Source organism: Microcaecilia unicolor, chromosome 5, assembly GCF_901765095.1.
Source record: "Microcaecilia unicolor chromosome 5, aMicUni1.1, whole genome shotgun sequence".
In the NCBI taxonomy this organism is placed as follows: Eukaryota; Metazoa; Chordata; class Amphibia; order Gymnophiona; family Siphonopidae; genus Microcaecilia; species Microcaecilia unicolor.
Window position 1 is genome coordinate 321346430 of NC_044035.1, and position 21133 is coordinate 321367562.

The window sequence follows — 21133 nt, forward strand, 5'->3', positions numbered from 1 at the left end:
TACCTCAGCTTTCCGAAAGAAGCTAAAAACCTTCTTCTTCCCAAAGACTGCTACATAATACTGACTGATCACTGATCGACAAATAAACTTTAGAAATATCGAATTTAACATAGACTGTAATACCACATAATGCTCTATAACATCATATCATTCCAATAAGAATTGTATTTGCCCATTAGCCTACTTATAAAAATGTAACTTTTGTTCCACTAATATTGTAAACTGTGCTGAACCCTAGACAGGGGATATTAGCGGTATATAAGACCAAAATTGAATCAAGTTGAATTGAATCACTCCTCCTGTGTTCTGTTTTTTCCTTCTATTTGGTCTCCCATTCCCATTTTGTCCTCCTCCATTTCTGGCCTCCCTTGGACATTAAAGTGTAAAAGTATGCACTGATAGTCCTGTGAATTTCTGTGGCTGAAGGAGACCCATGGTTTTGCTTCAACTGCAGCTGTGATTTAGTACCCCATAGAAATTGCTGCCCTAGGTGACTGCCTAGCCTGCCTAAGGCTCAAACTGACCCTCTGCCCTCCCACCTCTCTGGAAGTGTGTGCGAAGAGAGACATTATTGACTGTGATTGGATTCAACACAAAAAAATGCAGGTCCTTGGCTACAGAACTACCTGTGCAGCAATGAAGTTTGCTTTAACCTTCTTTAATACATTTATTATCTTGCAGATACTTTTGAGACTGAGATTACCAATCCTACTTCTCCGTAGCAAAGCCATTGCAAATCTACAATATAAAAAAAGCTTGAACGCCGAGCAAACCTGCACGGCGCCGTGGCTTAGTTGGTTAAAGCGCCTGTCTAGTAAACAGGAGATCCTGGGTTCGAATCCCAGCGGTGCCTGGCGAGGCAGCGCTTCAGTTTTTTCCTTCCTGTTGGTATTCAATCACATGGTGGATTTTCATATTATTTCTATCTATTTGTACTGTTTCTATGCAAACCCCAAACAACTGGAGAGAGAAAAAGGCTCGTGTGTTTATAATTAACTGGAACCTCACTGGAAAAGATACAAAGCCCTGAAAGAGGGGATGTAGTAGAATTGAGACTGCAGCTTCTCACTACTGTCCTCAAATTAGGCAAGACACAAACGTGAATCCAAACTCCAGCTGGCGGCTTAGAGCCCCTTGTCTACCTCCACCAGTTGCTGCTGCTAAAATATGTGAGTAATCGTAAGCAATCAGCTGATTTATGTAAAACAAAAAAAAACTTCAGGAAGCGTACAGGTACAGCGGCTACAAAACAGCACACTACTATTTCTCAGGACTTCAGTTTTATTTTGTGCAATCTGCCAACCGGAAAAGATAGCGGTGAGCCGAGATTCAGGACTCAGCAGCGCCTCCCACCGGTATCGCCGCAGCCGTGCAACAGGGGGAAGAAAGAGGAGGGAGCTCAGCAGGAGGAGGAGGGGAAACAGGGCTCCACCTCCGATTACAAATGACCCACCAAGCCCTTTACCCCCACACTGTGCCGGCCGGGGCAAAGCCGAAATGAATGGAGCGAGGGTCCTCTCAAGGCTCCAGGCACTGCTGCACTTTCATTTGTTCCTCCTGTGGATTCCGACTCATGGCAGGAAGTCCGACTACACTCAAGAAGAAATCCAGATTCTGCTAAATGTGCACAATTACTATCGGCGGAAAGTCGATCCACCGGCTGCAAACATGCAGAAACTGGTAAGTAGATCCACGCGTGGATGCATACGTGCGAACAACAGAATACCTTTCCTATTACCCACTTACAAATGTCAAAGAGACAATAAACAGTTCATTTAATTATTTTGTTGTTGTAAGGTAACAACCAGTTCTCTTTACTTAGCTATGTAATATTTAACAATAAGTTGAGAATAGCTGTAAAAAGGAATTACCCTTAACGTTCATATGATTTTCAAAGTGCTTTGTTAACTATTCAATTTGTTTATCAAATGTATATACCATCTGCCCTTGCAAGACAGTATAAGAGCATTGTTCATATATATACGCCGATGATGTAACAATATACATCCCATTCAAACAAGACACCAAAGAGATCTCCAACGAAATCAATCAAAGTCTACACGTCATGAACACATGGGCAGACGCATTCCGCCTGAAACTAAACGCAGAAAAAACCCGATGCCTGATACTCACCTCCCAATACAACACAAATGAATTCAGCGCTATAAACACACCAACCCTAAACCTCCCAGTCTCAGAAACACTAAAAATCCTCGGAGTCACCATCGATCGCCACCTAACACTCGAAACCCACGCAAACAATACAACCAAGAAGATGTTCTACGGCATGTGGAAATTGAAAAGGATAAGACCATTCTTCCCAAGATTCGTCTTCCGCATCCTAGTGCAATCCCTCGTCCTCAACCACCTGGATTACTGCAACTCACTATACGCGGGCTGCAAAGAGCAAATAATGAAGAAACTTCAAACAGCCCAGAACACAGCAGCCAGGCTCATCCTCGGAAAACCAAGATACGAAAGGGCGAAACCACTACGAGAGAAATTACATTGGCTTCCACTTAAGGAACGCGTTACTTTCAAAGTTTGCACACTAGTCCATAAAATCATCTACGGCGAAGCCCCAGCGTACATGTCTGATCTAATAGATCTACCACCCAGAAACGCTAAAAGGTCATCCCGAACATACCTCAACCTCCACTTCCCCACTTGCAAGGGCCTGAAATACAAGACGCTACACGCGTCAACCTTTTCCCACATGAGCACGCAGGCCTGGAATACACTACCGCGCAACCTAAGAACGATTAACGAACAAGCTTCCTTCCGAAAACTACTGAAGACGTATCTGTTTGAACAAACTTACGGAAAGAACCAAAACACATAGAGTCCATACTCACTGTTCACCAATGCAACATACATCCACTTCAGATCCCTCATCCTGTAATCAACTGTCCCAATGTCTCCTCCCAATGTTTCTATGTTGATGTCCCATTGTTATATTCCTAATGATAATCGAATGTCTCACACAACTCTGTACAATGTACTCCATATTCAAGCTATTACAAATGTATTTCTATTATTCATATCTTATTGTAAGCCACACTGAGCCCGCAAAAAGGTGGGAAAATGTGGGATACAAATGCAATAAATAAATAAATAAATAAATAACAAACCACATTGATTTTTTTCCGATCTGAAGAAGAAGGGACATCTTCGAAAGGTAATAAAAAAAATCTATTGTTAGGCTAATAAAAAATGTATCATCTTATTTTCTTTTATATGTTTTGATTTAGTTCTATTTATTACCTTTAAAATTGGACTAACACGGCTACCACACCACTTTACTCATGGAAAACAAATAAATTAATTAAAAAGCAGCCCCCAAAACACCATCCTCTATTAAGCCCCAGGTGAATAATCAGGCTGTATGCAAAACCCTTATGTCAACCATTACTTGCTAAGAACGTGACTTTTTTTTAGAATAATTTTAATACCGTGCAAGAGATAGATAATAAAGGATAGATTAATTTCGTTCCTACCTTTTATTGTGCCAAAGCTAGAATATTACAGCAATATCTTTATGTATATACTTACACACAATGGCATTTTAAACCTGTTTAAACAGCTAGAGCTACTTTTAATAGCTGTGGTCTTACTTCTTGCCATGAGTTGGAAGGTTGGAAATATGTACTTCATTAGTCTTACAATTTCTTAAATGGGTTACACATTGTTTTAAATGTACTTCTTTTTTTCATGATAAGTATATAGTATAGTGTTGCAATACTGGGACAGACCGAAGGTCCATCAAGCCCAGTATCCTGTTTCCAACAGTGGCCAATCCAGGTTAAAAGTACCTGGCAAGATCCCAAAACAGTACAATATATTTTATGCTGCTTATCCTAGAAATAAGCAGTGGATTTTCCCCAAGTCCATCTTAATAATGGCTTATGGACTTTACTTTTAGGAAGCTATCCAAACCTTTTTAAAATCTCCACTAAGCTAACTGCTTTTACCACATTCTCTGGTAACAAATTCCAGAGTTTAATTACAAGTTGAGTGAACAGCTAGAGTGCACTTTTTTTTGTTTTTTTTTTTTAAATCACCACTGTTTAGCTGTTTTTAGTGAATTTGTATTGCAGGCACATTATTTTGACCAGTTTTTCAGCTAAGGTGACTTATTTTGAACTAATTTTTAAGATTATCTTTTACATTAATTTTGTATGTATGACTTCAGCATGCATATAATCTTGGTTGATACAACAAGTTTGCTTTCACTGCAATCACAGCGTGTTTTTTTTTTTTTGAGAGAGAGCCAATCTAGTTCTAAAAACAACAGGGAAAACTGCATCATATTTAGATGTGGAAAAAAGGAACCTAACAGCTGCATTCTGGATCAGTTGCAACCTAAGTTTCAAAAATTGTGAACAGCCACTGTAAACCAAGTTGCAATAATCAAGCTGGAATAACGCTAGAGCTTGAACCAGAAGTCTAAACGTTGACTGATCAAAATATTTGCGAAGAACTCGCAACTTCTTTAACAACAAAAAAAGAATTTCTTAGCCCTTTGCTCACCTGAAGAGTCATAGTGAACTGACTGTCAACCCTGTGTCTGAGATGACTCCTCGAGCTTAAATTTAGCCTCTCCTAGCTCAAGAAAAGAATAGCTATGTAAAGTGGTTGATGCCCCTACTTACCCTGTTTCCCCGAAAATAAGACAGTGTCTTATATTAATTTTTGCTCCCAAAGATGCGCTAGGTCTTATTTTCAGGGGATGTCTTATTTTTTTTCATGAAGAAGAATTCACATTTATTGTTGAACAAAAAAAAAAGAACATTGCCTGTTTTTGCTTAGGGGTGTGGCATTGCAACTTAGGCTCTCATCCTTTTTTTTTTTCTTTTAACGTCTTTCAACAACACCTCCAACCAGTCCTGCTTGTTTCGAAGCTCCACCCACGCCCCTCCCATGGCGTTGTAGATTCCCTCGTCCCTTCGATTTCAACCTCCCCTCCATGTTACTGACCCCTTGCCCCCATGACGTTTTTTTTAGCAGCGCGAGGAACTGAGTGACATGGTGCGAGGGGCGGGAGGGCGGAACAGCATGAGCAACTTTGTTGTGATCAGCTGTGCTCCGAGGGCAGGGCTAGCGAGTGGAGGAGGGCGGAGATATTACGAAGCCGACGAACACTTCAGGGCTTCGGGCTTCACTGCAATGCTGGCGGCTTCAGAACGTTGGGTGTGCTTTTTATTAGGTAGGATTATTTCGGCTTTGGGTTGCAGCGAAAAAAATTAAGGTTTCTGTGTCCATGTCCCATCGGGGCCAAACAAAAACTTTGCTAGGTCTTACTTTCGGGGGAGGCCTTATATTTAGCAATTCAGCAAAACCTCTACTAGGTCTTATTTTCAGGGGATGTCTTATTTTCGGGGAAACAGGGTATATATTTGTTTTATTTGTTCAGTTTTAACCTATGAAAGAAAACCCATGACACAATTAAATTTAAACAGTTGGCTAAAGCACTAACATAGTAACATAGTAGATGACGGCAGAAAAAGACCTGCACGGTCCATCCAGTCTGCCCAACAAGATAACTCATATTTGCTGCTTTTTGTGTATACCCTACTTTGATTTGTACCTGTCCTTTTCAGGGCACAGACCGTATAAGTCTGCCCAGCACTATCCCCGCCTCCCAACCACCAGCCCCTCCTCCCAACCACCGGCTCCGGCACAGACCACACAAGTCTGCCCAGCACTATCCCCGCCTCCCAACCACCAGCCCCTCCTCCCAACCACCGGCTCCGGCACAGACCACACAAGTCTGCCCAGCACCATCCCCACCTCCCAACCACCAGCCCCGCCTCCCAACCCCGGCTCCGGCACAGACCGTACAAGTCTGTCCAGCACTATCCCCGCCTTCCAACCACCAGCCCCGCCTCCCAATCCTGACTAAGCTCCTGAGGATCCATTCCTAGTATCACTAGTTTCACTAGCTTCTAATGGAAAAAAGCACCATCACATCATCTGCATATATAGATGCTTTTATATCAATTTTGTCAAGGGCCTCAGCTAACGATTGTAACAATATATTGAATAAAGTCGGGGAAAGAGGCGAGCCCTGTGGCACACCACAAGGAGGTTTCCAAAATTTAGACAAGCTTGTTCCGTCTCTTTAGTGTATATGATCTGTTTGCCAAAAAAACTTTGAAACCAGGCTAAGACAGGACCACAGATTCTTATCCCTTTCAAGGTACTCAACAGCAGCTCATGATAAATTCTGATAGATTAATTTAGAGGGAAGTTATTAATGAGTTAAGTTGGGTTATTTAAGTACAGGATCCCCTTTTGTGGTAAAGTAACCTAACAGTAGCCCATGTTGATAACTTCTCCCCTTAATGTTTTATAGCACTGCAGATTATTTCATACTGTGATGGCAGTTCACAAAATTGTCTTCATCCTCTTTTTAAAGTAAGATCATTTTAAATTCCTTCCTGATAAGTGTTGATTCATTTTATTAGCATTTATAAGGTTTTTATAAAGTTCTTTTTTGCAGCTTTTTCAATAGAAGTGAAGCAGAATTATCAATTTCATGGGGGAAGAGGGGGGTCATCTTTTATTTTTTTTATAATTTAATTTTATACTGAAAGGTATCAGATTGGAAAAGGAAGGAAGGGAGAGATGGAGAAAAAAAGATGAAGGGAAAGATCAATATTAGACAGATGCAGGGAAAAAGACAGGACATGGACAGGAGACCTTGGAAAATAATTGAGGACAAGATTAATAAAAGGAGAGTTGGCAAGAGAGAGAGACACAGAGACCAACACTAATTTGGTTAGAAAAATAAAATGCCCAGACTACAAAAGTAAAAAAATAAATAGCTATTTTACATTTTTAAGGATTGGACTGTACCAGCTTTGGGAAATATGCATCTTTGCTACTTTTGTATTTTGCAAACAAGAGAAAGAAATGCATTTCTGATTTTGTTTTCCAGTACTGCAATTTTCCTAAAGTCTGGTTTTCTTAGGGGTTTCCATTTCAGTTTTTTGCCTGCCTGTTACTTTGTTCTTTGACTCAGTATGGCGTCGTCTGCTCATGTTCTGCATGTGTGACTCAGTGGTGTAGCCATGGGTGGGCACAACCCACCAACATTGAACTCGGGCCTACTCAGCAGTGTCACAGCAGGGATGTGGCTGGCCAGGATCTCTAAGCCTGCCAACTGAAGAGTCCCGGCATCTCTCCATCCCCCCCCCCCCAGTATGTTTAAATCCTTAATTCTTTGCCAGCATCGAGCAACAACACATTCCCCCTGCTTGCGCTGACCTGAGCCTTCCCTCTGATACAACTTTCTAGGAAGTTACATCACAGTGAGTTTGGAGCTGGCATGAGCAAGGGGAATGAGTTGCTGCTCGCTGCCAGCGAAGACCTAAAAAGGTACCGGGGGGGGGGGGGGGGGGGTCAGGGGGGTGGCGTTAAATGACCCCCTTGCAATCGCCTGGGGGGGAGAGAGAGATGCTGGGGGGGGGGATGCAGGGACAGGGTTGTCGTGCTCACCCAATTTGGGCTCAGACCCACCCAAAATTGGGTGTCTGGCTGTGTCTCTGGTGTGACTGAGGTAAAGGATTTTGCCTGTCTCAGTCTGACTTGTTTCCCAGCAGGAGGTGTGTTGGGTGCAGGTGACCCAGATATTTAAGATGTAAAATGTTCTTGGAAATGCTTTAATACATTCCTTGCTTTCCAGTTGGAAGCTTGGACCCATATACTTTTTTTGATAAATCATAAGAAGAAGCATCCTAGCTCCGTGTTGGGGAATGTGGAGTGTGTGTGACAGAGCTGAGAGCTTCTATTCTATTCTATCTTGTATAAACCCCAGATTTCACTCCTATATAAAAGTGGTTGAATGATGCTATCAAATAATTTTTTAATGGTAGGTGACTGGTAGTCTAAGCAATGGGTCATGGGTCTGTCTATTCAAAATGTGACCCATCTTTTTTAAAGTACAGACTTGCCTATTCAAACTCAATTTCAAATATTACTTCACAGTTGTCTATTATGGTGGTCATTTTGAGAGGGAACATGGGAATGGTGTTCCAATGGTTAGGAAGGTGGCAGAATGCTTGGAATGGTGTTCTTCTTGTTAACCAATTACAGAATTAATTGTCATAGATTATGTTTACTATATTGTGGAAGGTTGATGGATAATGGGGCCATGTAGTCAGTGGGCCGTGTGTCATTAGTTACATGGGTCATAGGCTAGCTTGCATGACCCATTGCTTGTTCTGATTGGAACAACCTGTGTGTGTGTGGGGGGGGGGGGGGCATTCTTTATGCACAGAAGCCTCTTGGGAATTTTTTAAATTGTGTATTTTATAGCTAATTTAAAGTGGAGGGAGGTGTGAGTGTGATGTGAGGAAGTGCCAATTTGGTTTGCTCCCCTACTGCACCCCCTACAGTGGTGGAAATAAGTATTTGATCCCTTGCTGATTTTGTAAGTTTGCCCACTGACAAAGACATGAGCAGCCCATAATTGAAGGGTAGGTTATTGGTAACAGTGAGAGATAGCACATCACAAATTAAATCCGGAAAATCACATTGTGGAAAGTATATGAATTTATTTGCATTCTGCAGAGGGAAATAAGTATTTAATCCCTCTGGCAAACAAGACCTAATACTTGGTGGCAAAACCCTTGTTGGCAAGCACAGCGGTCAGACGTCTTCTGTAGTTGATGATGAGGTTTGCACACATGTCAGGAGGAATTTTGGTCCACTCCTCTTTGCAGATCATCTCTAAATCATTAAGAGTTCTGGGCTGTCGCTTGGCAACTCGCAGCTTCAGCTCCCTCCATAAGTTTTCAATGGGATTAAGGTCTGGTGACTGGCTAGGCCACTCCATGACCCTAATGTGCTTCTTCCTGAGCCACTCCTTTGTTGCCTTGGCTGTATGTTTTGGGTCATTGTCGTGCTGGAAGACCCAGCCACGACCCATTTTTAAGGCCCTGGCGGAGGGAAGGAGGTTGTCACTCAGAATTGTACGGTACATGGCCCCATCCATTCTCCCATTGATGCGGTGAAGTAGTCCTGTGCCCTTAGCAGAGAAACACCCCCAAAACATAACATTTCCACCTCCATGCTTGACAGTGGGGACGGTGTTCTTTGGGTCATAGGCAGCATTTCTCTTCCTCCAAACACGGCGAGTTGAGTTCATGCCAAAGAGCTCAATTTTTGTCTCATCTGACCACAGCACCTTCTCCCAATCACTCTCGGCATCATCCAGGTGTTCACTGGCAAACTTCAGACGGGCCGTCACATGTGCCTTCCGGAGCAGGGGGACCTTGCGGGCACTGCAGGATTGCAATCCGTTATGTCGTAATGTGTTACCAATGGTTTTCGTGGTGACAGTGGTCCCAGCTGCCTTGAGATCATTGACAAGTTCCCCCCTTGTAGTTGTAGGCTGATTTCTAACCTTCCTCATGATCAAGGATACCCCACGAGGTGAGATTTTGCGTGGAGCCCCAGATCTTTGTCGATTGACAGTCATTTTGTACTTCTTCCATTTTCTTACTATGGCACCAACAGTTGTCTCCTTCTCGCCCAGCGTCTTACTGATGGTTTTGTAGCCCATTCCAGCCTTGTGCAGGTGTATGATCTTGTCCCTGACATCCTTAGACAGCTCCTTGCTCTTGGCCATTTTGTAGAGGTTAGAGTCTGACTGATTCACTGAGTCTGTGGACAGGTGTCTTTCATACAGGTGACCATTGCCGACAGCTGTCTGTCATGCAGGTAACGAGTTGATTTGGAGCATCTACCTGGTCTGTAGGGGCCAGATCTCTTACTGGTTGGTGGGGGATCAAATACTTATTTCCCTCTGCAGAATGCAAATAAATTCATATACTTTCCACAATGTGATTTTCCGGATTTAATTTGTGATGTGCTATCTCTCACTGTTACCAATAACCTACCCTTCAATTATGGGCTGCTCATGTCTTTGTCAGTGGGCAAACTTACAAAATCAGCAAGGGATCAAATACTTATTTCCACCACTGTAAATAATTTAGTCGTTGTCAATTTGATGAAGAGCTGACTGGCCGTGGGGTCACCAGAGCAGATTTGGAAAGTTGTGGGCTACACTTGTTCTGTCAAGAATTTGCTTGGGTTAACATAAACACAGGCCTGTAACTCGGACCCCTTCTTGCCCAGATTCCATACCACTCTGTTTTAATGTTTAAAGTGGAAGACGGCCCCTTTTCTCCATTTTTTTCAATACTGTTTCGGGGAAGCCAGTGGTTGGTCAAATCTCCCACCTTTTACCAACACATGTACACATATTCCAGGTTGCTTCATTACCTCCAGTGTAAAAGTGAAGCTGGCTGACTTGCATTCTGGTGGAAAGAGCCTTTCAAGTCTCTTTTAGAAAATTAAATGCCCTCCTTACAATTTAAAGTGCATACTAGAGAGATTTCAGGAAATGAAATGATACCTGTAGTGTTGATTTTTTTTTTTCCCCAGGAATGGCACAGTGAGCTGGCCAGCATGGCTCAGGACTGGGCTGACAAATGCACCTTTGAACATGGACAGCCCAAGAGAGACAGACAGCCATTTGAGGATATTGGACAGAATCTCAACAAGTTCACCAGTTCGAACCTGAAGCGTCTTGATTCAGTAAGAATTGCTCTTGAGGCATTGCAAATGATGACTAATGTAAAGTGTAAAGCAGTTCTGACTTGAAATGTAAACTGAATGTACTGTGAAGATACAGCAGGCAGAGAAAAAACAAATTTAGACTACTTATATCTAACAACATGAAGGAAAGAGTCAGCATCAGAATTAATCACAAGATAAGGAGCTCAGATTGGTGGGTGGAGGGGTCTCAGGATGCAAACAATCCTTCTCCACTCCAGGGCTGGTGCAAGGGTATTAGGTGTCCTCAGTGAACTTTGATTATTATCTTTAACAATCATTCTCATTGCAACACCACCCCTTCTAGAACAATCCTATACAAATGCATAATTGACATCATACTTTTAAATATTAAACGTTGTGTTGTGTATATACACATGAGGGTATTTTCAACAAGTCATTTAGCTGTGTAAATGAGCTATTTGAAAACTGTCCATCCTTCTTGGGGTAAGAGAACACTCATGGTTCTATATAGTTTCAAGACCTATTTCTTTACATGGACTGCATCTGCATCTGCTAACTGCTGCTCCCTAGATACTGCCACCTAGTGTTGTCTAATGGTTCAGCCGACCCTGCCTCTTCACTTTCCTGACCCAAGTGCAAGCTGTCTACTCCCCATCCCCTTCACTTTTCTCCTTCCCCATCCCCACAGAGTGCCCTACATTCTCCTCCCTCTGTCTTTCCCCCACCACCTGTCCTATATCACCTAATGGATAGTGTTGTGGCCTGATAACTAAAGAACTGGGCTCAATTCCCACTGCCACTCCTTTTGACTCTAGACAAGTTGCTTAACTCTCCGTTGCCCCAAGTACAAAATAAGTACCTGTATATATGTAAATCTTGCAACTACAGAAAGGCAGTATATCAAATCCCATCTCCTTTCCCTTTCCCTCTCTCTTCTTTCATCCCCTGCCCTGCAATATGTCTTCCCCTCAGCCCCATCCTCTACAACATCCATCACCATAGGTGGTTGGTGACTCACTTGTTTGGAGAGGTTGAAGGGGTGGGGCAGGACAGGCACAGACAAACAAGTCCCCTCCAATGATGTGACTAGAGTGGACCAGTGGCGTAGCCAGACTGCCAATTTTGGGTGGGCCTGAACCCAAAGTGGGTGGGCACAAAATTTTCTCTCTACCCCCCCCCCCCCCCCAGCAAAATGTAGTCACACTCAGATGCATTTGTCACACAGGGTAAAGTGCTGCTTTTCAGTGCATCAGATTTCAGACAATTTATTTAATAGCCTTAACACCCTTTTCAGTGAGCTTTCAGAGGCCAAAACCTCCTGCCTCAGGTCAGTATAATGCTGTTACGGTATCCTCTCCTGACCTAAGGAAGGAAGTATTGGTCTCTGAAACTTTATTAACACCATATTACTTTATCCTAAATTAAAAATAAAATTATTTTCTTTACCTTTGTTGTATGGCCATTTACGTTTTCTCATTGTGTTGCTCCAGTCTCTAGATTCTGCTTTCCTTCGTTTTCGCTTGACTCTTCTGCCAGGGTTTCCTGGCCATTTGTCATTTTTCTCTCCTTTTTCTTTGCTTTCTTCAATATTTTTCTGCCTCTCTCTGTGTCCAAATTTAATTCATTCTTACTATCCATTCTTTAATTTCCTTCATCTACTTATGGCTTTTCATCTTTTTCTCACCCTTGTTCTCCCCATGCCCCTTCCTCTTATTCTCCAATCTTTCACTACTCCCCCTTTCCATGCAGCAGCTCTCCTCTTTCTCTCCCCATCCTTCCAGTGTCTCCCCTCTCTCTCCCCATCCTTCCAATAGTCTCCCCTCTTTCTTTCTGCATCCTTCCATCCAGTGTCACCTCTTTCTCCCTACCCTTCCATCCAGCGTCTTCCCTCTTTCTCTCCCCATCCTTCCACCCATCTACCCTCTCTCTTGATCCTTCCATCTAATGTCTCTCTCCCTCCTTCTAACCAGTGTCTATCTCTCTACCCTTTTCTGTTCAGTGTCCCTTCTCTCTCCACATCCTTCCACTCTCCCCTTTTTCTCTGCATCCTTTCATCCATCTCCCCTCTTTCTCTGCCATCCTCCCATCTGTTTTCCCTCCCCATCCTCCGTTTTCCCTCTCTCTGCCATCCTCCCATCTGTTTTCCCTCTTTCTCTCCCCATCCTTCCATTTTCCCTCTTTCTCCCCATCCTGCCATCTGTTTTCCCTCTTTCTCTGCCATCCTCCCATCTGTTTTCCCTCTCTCTCCACATCCTTCCATTGTCCCTCTTTCTCTCCCTATCCTTCCATTTTCCCTCTTTCTCTGCCATCCTCCCATCTGTTTTCCCTCTTTCTCTCCCCATCCTGCCATCCATTTTCCCTCTCCCATTCAGGCCCACCAGCCCCAGCTCCCATTGCCAGCCACTGCTGCTTTTCCTGATGAGCAGCAGGGCCGGCGCTACAAAAAGAAGAAGCGCTCAGCTGACTGAGCTGAGCGCCAACGCGTCGCTAACCCGACGAGAAAAAATGTTTTTAAAAAAACGCGGCACTGCAGGCAGCCTCGAAGCATTGGCTGCTGGCTCTGCAGGCTCCTTCCGTCTCTTACGTCACTGCCCCTGCTTCGCTACAGGGGCAGTGATGTAAGAGACGGGAGGAGCCTGCACCCAGGCCCACCCGTAGCTATGCCCCTGGAGTGGACAGTTTTTAAAAAGAACATAAACCTTGTCATATACCCATTTTATTTATTTTATTTAAACAGTTTATAGCCCACTATTTCTGAAGTACAAAGTGGGCAACAACTAACATACATAATATACATTCAAGTAAGTAAATCATGGACCATAATTGCAATTGCCCCATCTATAACTTATTTCACAGAACTTAATGTAAATAAACCAATTTGTATCACATGGAATTCAGCTCCACTACCCAAATGATTTTTAAACTTTATTTTGTATTGATTTATAAAGCTTGTATAAAACAGAAATAATGTTATTTCGAGGGGCATTTCTGATATGACATTAAAATGGCAAAATAAACATTTATTGGGAAAATAAATAAAGGAAGAAAAAACTAGACGTTTTCCGCTAATTCAAAAATACCCCAAAAAAAACATTTTGAAAGAGGACGTACTGAAAACGTCATAGATATTCAGAGATAAATATAGAGCTAAAGAGAAGGATAGAAGAAGGAACCCCTCCCCCCCCCCAAAAAAAAATTCCCTCAAACCCTCATAACAAACCCAGAGGCACACAAGACTATAAAACCACTGCAAACATACACCCCCTATCTCTAGGACCAGAACAATCTAACACCCTCCCAACACAGACAAACACAAAATGCATATTACAAGGACCCTAACAAACATACTCACCTACCAAAAAGGTGGGAAAATGTGGGATGCAAATGTAATAAATAAAAAAACCCCAAAAACCCACTTTACTATCTACCACAGAAGCCCTTGCGCGAAACAACAACAACATAATACCAACACTCCGCATCCTGAATCACCATACTACTAACACCAAACTCTCACAAGACAGACCCAACACTCGCAAACAAAAAGAAGCACCAAAACTACCAGTCAACAAGACACACATCAAAACCACCCAACCACAAAAGCCAGCACCGATAAAAACCAACCAAATTCAAAATCCCAACAACAATCAATTAGTGAAAATCCCCAAAATAGTGATAATAGAGGACAACTATTGGCCAATACCAGTGGGATATATTAACACCAGATCAGCGGTAAACAAAACTGAAACAATCAAAGACTGGATACTGGAAGAAGACCTAGGACTAGCCTTCCTAAACAAAATTTAGATACATGACAAAGAAGACCCCATAATACTAGACCTATGTCCCTCAGGATATAAAATAATATATTGGACTAGAAATGGGAAAAAAGGAGGGTAATCACACTCATCTATAGATCCTTTTTCACAACAGAACCCATTGTAAAATCCTTCACACCACAACTTGAAATCGCCTTGGTTAAAATAGGCAACAAAAACCTACACAACCAACTGACATGCATCCTATTCTACAGACCTCCAGGCAACTGGAAAATGGCTCAAACCAACTTTATGGACTTCATCTCAAACTCCAGTATTACTAACCCCAACACCCTGGTAATAGGAGACATTAATCTACACTTGGAGAATCAGAATACCGAAAGTACCAAAGAATGCATAGAATTCCTCCACCTCTGGGACTACCAAAGATCAGCAGTATACACAACACACATCAAAGGCCACTCACTAGACCTGATAGCGTACAGACTTTCCAGGACTTTAAAATACAGAACCAGAAATGGACAGAATCTCCCTGGTCTGACCACTACAGGCTGAGCATGACCTTCTACTGGAAGGAACAATGGATCAGCCCAGCACAACCAAAAATCCCTACATAAATCAAGAGGAAAGGTTGATACAACCAAATTCCGGTCCTCCATATACGATGACCAATGGTCACCACAAACAGATTCCACAGACTTCATAATAGAATTGGACATCAGATGTACTACCCGTACTCAATACAATAGCACCCATAAAATCCAAAACCATACAAAAACAAAAAGTGGTCCCATGGTATAGCAAAGACGTCAAAGAGCTAAAATCCCAATGCAGAAAACATGAATGGATTTGGAGAGAAAATCAAAAATGATTCCACCATTAGTGCATGGAAAGAAGCACAAAGAAAATATAAAAACGAAATTGGATAAGTCAAGAGAAAATTCTACAAAGAACAAGTAGGCCCAGATTACAAAGACACAAGAAACTACAAGCTTGTAAACACACTATTAAATACCAAACCCCTAACAACAGGAAATGATGAACCCCCACCAGCACAAGAACTGGCCAGATATTTTGAAGAAAAAATCCTCATCTTAAGAAAGACCTACCACAGGCTAATACCAACCTCGAAAACTTACTAGATGAACTCAACCACCCCCCAGAGGAAACACCCGCAGACCGGACTTAAACAGCCTTCATAAAACTCACCAATGAAACAGTCACATAAGCATTAAAAAGAATTCTCAATGGCACACTGCACCCTTGATTCATGTCCCAACTACATAATGAAAACCCACAGATCAACTCACCTCCCACCTAAACTTTCTGTTCCAAGAAGTTAAATTCCCAAGTGAAAAAGGCAACATACTACTCGCTCCAATTCCAAAGGATACCAAAAAACCCCCATTAAAGATACCACCCACTACAGACCAATAGCAGCCATATACCTATGACCAAAATAATGGAAGGAATCGTTGCCAACCACCTAACTGAGTACCTGAACAAATTTTCTATACTACATAAGTCACAATCAGGCTTTAGACCCCACCACAGCACAGAAATGGTACTAATCACACTCCTTACCTAGCCAATCCTACAAAGAATCCTCGACAAAACAGGAATAGTTCAGAGGATTTCTGACCACCAGATACTACCAAGTAAAATTGAATTCCTCAATCTCCACCTCATGGAAATGCAGAATGCGGAGTCCTTCAGGGCTCTCCAGTCTCACCAGTACTCTTCAACTTAATGATGGTCCCTTTTGCAATATCACTAGCCAACAAAGACTTCAACCCCTTCATATACGCCGACGATATATCTACGTCCCTTTCAAAAAAGACATATCCGAAATCACCACCAAAATCACAGACAGCATAAACACCCTAGAAGCCTGGGCATCGGCTTTCAAACTGAAGCTACACAGGGAAAAAACACAATGCCTAATACTCCCATCACCATGCAACACCAAATAATTCACATCCATCAATATGGGCACAACCCTTCCTATAGCAGACCACCTGAATATCCTAAGTATCACCATAGATTGAAAACTATCATTCGACAAATAAGTTGCCAACACTACAAAGAAAATGTTCCACATGATGTGGAAACAAACAAATAAAAAATTACCTCTCACAGAATGTTTTTCGCACTCTCTCATCCAAACCACAGTCCTCGCCCATGCAGATTACTGCAATGGAATTTACGCAGGATGTAAAAACTAAACATTAAAAAACCCAAAAAACTACAAACTACACAAAACACATCAGCAAGACCCGTATATAGAAAAAAACATTTTGAAAGCACATGATCCAAAAATCTACTTTGGCTACCTATCAAAACCTGCATTTCATTCAAGATCTGTATGCTAGTTTACATAATAATTTTTGGCCTCTCCCCGGCTTACATGACTGACCTAATAATATTACCGCACTGCAACACAACCAAGAACACAAGATCCTACCTCACACTCCACTTCCCCAGATGCCAAGACCTGAAATATAATACCACATACGAAACGAGCTTCGCCTACATCTGAATCAAAACCTGGAACTTCCTTCCAAGAGACTTAAAAACACATGAACAACTTCAGAAAACACCTGAAAGCCCACTTCTAGAAAACAACCTTCCTCTCCGATGACCTTATTAGCCAGGACAACCTCCCCATAACTACGAATCTTCAACTGATCTGAATGTGAACTGAACTTGGACCTGGCACATTGTACCGTATGTCTCTGAACATGTAACCATTATCTCCCCTGGAACGTATAATCTGTTCTTTCAAACATGTAAATTGTACAACAACATTGAATCTAGCACTAGGATGGAAAATGTGGGGTACAAAGGCAATAAATAAACATTTCTGAAAACGTGCAATGGTGGTACTGGTTCCCGCATTGAGAAAATGTCCATGGCAACAACAAGACATTTCCTTCATGTGCAAAATGTGCATATATACTTCTGCATGTGGAGGAATGTTCCTCAGTGGGCACAGCTATGTCTTTGAGAAGGGAGCCTAAATTTTCGGTTCAGGAGACAGAGCTCCTGGTCCTCCTGTGCAATCAGGCACAGGAGACAAATTATGAAGCACCACACCACCTTCTCCCACACAGTGTCTCATGAGTGCATGGAGATTAAAGGAGCAGCTTGGAAAGGAAAGAACATAAAAGTAGCCATACTGGGTCAGACTATTTAGCCCAGTATCCTGTTTTCGAAACAGTGGCCAAGCCATGTCACAAGTACTTGGCAGAAACCCAAATTGTGCCAGCACTCCATACTACAAATCCCAGGGCAAACAGTTACTTCCCATGTCTGTCTCAATAGCAGGCTGTGGACTTTTCCTCCAGGAATTTGTACAAACCTTTTTAAAACCTAGATACACTAACTGCTGTTACCACATCCTCTGGCAAAGAGTTCCAGAGCGTAATTATTCGTTGAGTGAAAAATTATTTCTTCCTATTTGTTTAAAAGTATTTCCATGTAACTTCCTTGAGTGTCCCCTAGTGTTTGTACTTTTGGAACGAGTAGAAAAATATTTATTTCTACACCACTCAATATTTTGTAGACCTTGTAACCAGGTACCTCCTAGGTGCAGCCAAGGATAGAACAATCTCCTCCAGCCACAGGCTTCCGGTACAGTCAAGAAATAAATGTCCACCAGCAACTTCAATCCTAAGGACTTTATTCCATGCAGGTTTCTAGTAGACCTGATACACAGTTCCAACAGCAGCATTCACCTTCAATCTTAAGCACATATAAGCCACCTGAAAGTGTGTGGCAAATAATCCCCTTTAAGCAGTAGGTATCAGCACATACCAGGATTGAATACAGACTCACAGTCAGCTCCAGTCTGGGCTCTTTATCCAGTGCACAATAAGCAGTAGTTCAATTCCAAATAGAAGCAGTTCATTCAGTTCATCATCACAGTTAAATCACAATGCAGCAGTTTCTACCTTCTACTCTCTTTACCTTCAGGAGGGGTTCCGTACTTTAGGGATTTCTCCTACCCCAAGGGATTCCCCTTTAAAGCGGCTTCACTGGCAGATTCAATACTTTAGGGACCTCTATTACCCAAGGGTTTTCAGCCTGCAAATACTTTTGGGACTTTCTCACACCCAAGGGATTTCACCCTGCATCTGCTTCACTCTACCCTCTTCTTTCCTTTTGCTTCTCCCTTCCCTGGGATTCCTTCCCACCTGCCTAATCAATCCCTGGCTTCTGCTACCACAACCAATCATTCTCCTTCCATTAGCTTCCCCCACACCCGTACCAGCTGAGTTGAGCATTAGACTAATGATGAGCTCCTGCACATAGGGTTTCCTATCTCTCTTTCCCCCTTCTGGCAGCCAATCTACAGTCCTGCCAGCTTACACCCATGTCTTCCCCTATTGCAGCTAGGAGTCCAGTCCGGGTTCTTCATCTCACCCCCTGGCTCCTTGCCTGCAATGCCTTCTGGGACTTGTATTTCAGACTGAAACTGCCTTAACCCAACTATCTTGGATGTGACTCTATCACAACCTCCACTGTTCACCCTCCTCCAATGAGAGAAATGACCATTTAACCCTACCCTCTGTTTTCTGTCCAATAACCAATTCCTAATCCACACCAGAACCTTGCCTCCTATCCCATGACTCTTTAATTTTCTCAGGAGTCTGTCATGAGGAACTTTATCAAAAGCTTTCTGAAAATCTAGATACACTGCATCAACTGGCTCACCTTTATCCACATGTTTATTCACGCCTTCACAGAATTTAAGCAAATTGGTGAGGTAAGACTTCCCTCGGCTGAACCCATGCTGACTCTGTCCCATTAAATCATGTTTGTCTATGTGTTCTGTAATTTTATTTATATGGACGATTTTAACGACAGGCTGCATATTAATAACAGCAGATTAACAATTTCATGCTTGAGTTCTTTGAGTATCCTTGGATGTATGCCATCCAGTCCAGGTGATTTACTACTCTTTAATTTGTCAGTTTGGCTCAGTACATCTTACAGGTTCACCGAGATTTCTTTCAGTTTCTCTGCATCATCAACCTTGAAAAACAAATCTGGTAAAGGCAGATTTCTTACATCATCTTCCATAAAGACAGAAGCAAATAATTCATTCAGTTTCTCCACATGGCCTTGTCTTCCCTGAGCACCCCTTTTGCTCTTTCATGATCTAACGGTCCCACAGATTCCCTTGCAGGCTTTCTGCTTCTGATGTACCTGAAAAAGTTGTTACTGTGAGTTTTAGTCTCTGTGGCAAGTTTCTCTTCATATTCTCTTTTTAGCCTTCTTTATTAATGCTTTGCATCTGACTTGCCAGTGCTTATGTTGCTGCTTCTTCTTTTTTTTTTTTTTTTTTGTGGGGGGGGGGGGGTCCTTTTTCCTTTCTTTGAAGGACAATCTTTTGGCTATAATGGCATCTTTTACTTCACCTTTTAACTATGCTGGCTGACATTTTCTCTTCTTTCCTCCTTTGCAAATATGTGGAATGCATTTAGACTGGGCTTCCAAGATGGTATTTTTGAATAACGTCCATGCCTGATTTAGGGTCCTAACCTTTACAGCCGATCCTTTTAGTTTCTTTTTAACCATTTTCCTCATTTTATTATTGTCGCCCTTTTGAACATTAAATGCAGCTACAGTAGATTTCCTTTGCGGATTCATCCAGGATAATAGCTCAAACTTGATCATGTTATGATCACTGTTTCCTAGGGGACCCAACACCGTCACTTCTTGCACTATGCCCTGCATACCACCAAGGATCAGATCCAAAATGGCTCCCCCTCTTGTCGGTTCCTGGGCCAACTGCTCCAAGAAGCAGTCGTTTATTACATCTAGAAATTTTATCTCCCGGGCACTCCCTGATGTAACATTTATCCAGTCAATATTGGAGTAATTGAAATCACCCATTATTATAGTGTTGCCTAGTTTGTCAGTTTTCCTAATCTCTGTAAACATTTCTTCATCCGTCTGCTCGTTCTGTCCCGGCGGACGGTAGTACAGCCCTACAAGAATACTCCTTCCCTTCACACATGGAACTTCTATCTATAATAATTCCACGCTGCTATCTGTGTCATGTGAAATGTTTATTTTATTTGACTCAATTCCCTCTTTAACATATAGCGCAACCCCACTCCAATTTGATCCTCTCTGTCATTGCGATACAATTTGTACCCTGTTAACACAGTGTCCCATTGATTGTCCTCTTTCCACCAAGTCTCTTGAGATGCCTATTATATCTACCTCATCATTTAGTGCTATATATTCTAACTCTCCCATCTTATTTTTTAGGCTTCTAGCATTTATATACAGGCACTTCAAATTGTGTTTTTTCCTTTGATCTGCAATCTGCTTAGACGTTGAAGGGGATAATGTGCATCCTTTATCCCGCTCTCTCATTAAGCACACCTGGCTTACTTTGCATTGTTGAAACCTGTCCACTAGGATTCCCTAAATGTCCTGTTTCAATAGTATCCTTCAAGGATACTCCACACCGAACCATGCGCTCCTGGGCGACTGTTGCCCCCCCCCCCCCCCCATTCTAGTTTAAAAGCTGCTCTCTTTTTAAAAGTTAGTGCCAGCAATCCCGGTTAAGGTGGAGCCCATCATTTTGGAACCATCTCCCCCATTTCCCAGAATGTTGCCCAGTTCCTAAGCTTTGCTTTCCAGAATCACAGAACCATGCATAGGCAGAGTCACATGTGCTGCTTTTTTTGTTGCTTTTTCATAAGAAAGAAAAAAAAATTGATTAAATCAGAATATTTACAGAATATCCAATA

General features: G+C 42.3%; 1 protein-coding gene and 1 non-coding gene across 5 annotated transcripts in view; both read left to right on the forward strand.

Annotated features, from left to right (window-relative positions):
* The first annotated feature begins 779 nt into the window (after positions 1-779).
* Positions 780-853, forward strand: TRNAT-AGU. Its single transcript has one exon. It is a non-coding gene; the product is annotated as a tRNA-Thr (tRNA).
* A 605-nt stretch (positions 854-1458) lies between these two features.
* LOC115470847 (cysteine-rich secretory protein 3-like) overlaps positions 1459-21133 on the forward strand; it is a 53220-nt gene continuing 33545 nt past the window's right edge. For all 4 annotated transcript variants that reach the window (XM_030204429.1, XM_030204432.1, XM_030204430.1 and 1 more), the window contains exons 1-2: positions 1459-1680; positions 10453-10605. In XM_030204429.1, coding sequence (XP_030060289.1) covers positions 1498-1680; positions 10453-10605 — 336 coding nt within the window. In that variant the 5' untranslated portion in view covers positions 1459-1497. The remainder of the gene's footprint in view (positions 1681-10452; positions 10606-21133) is intronic.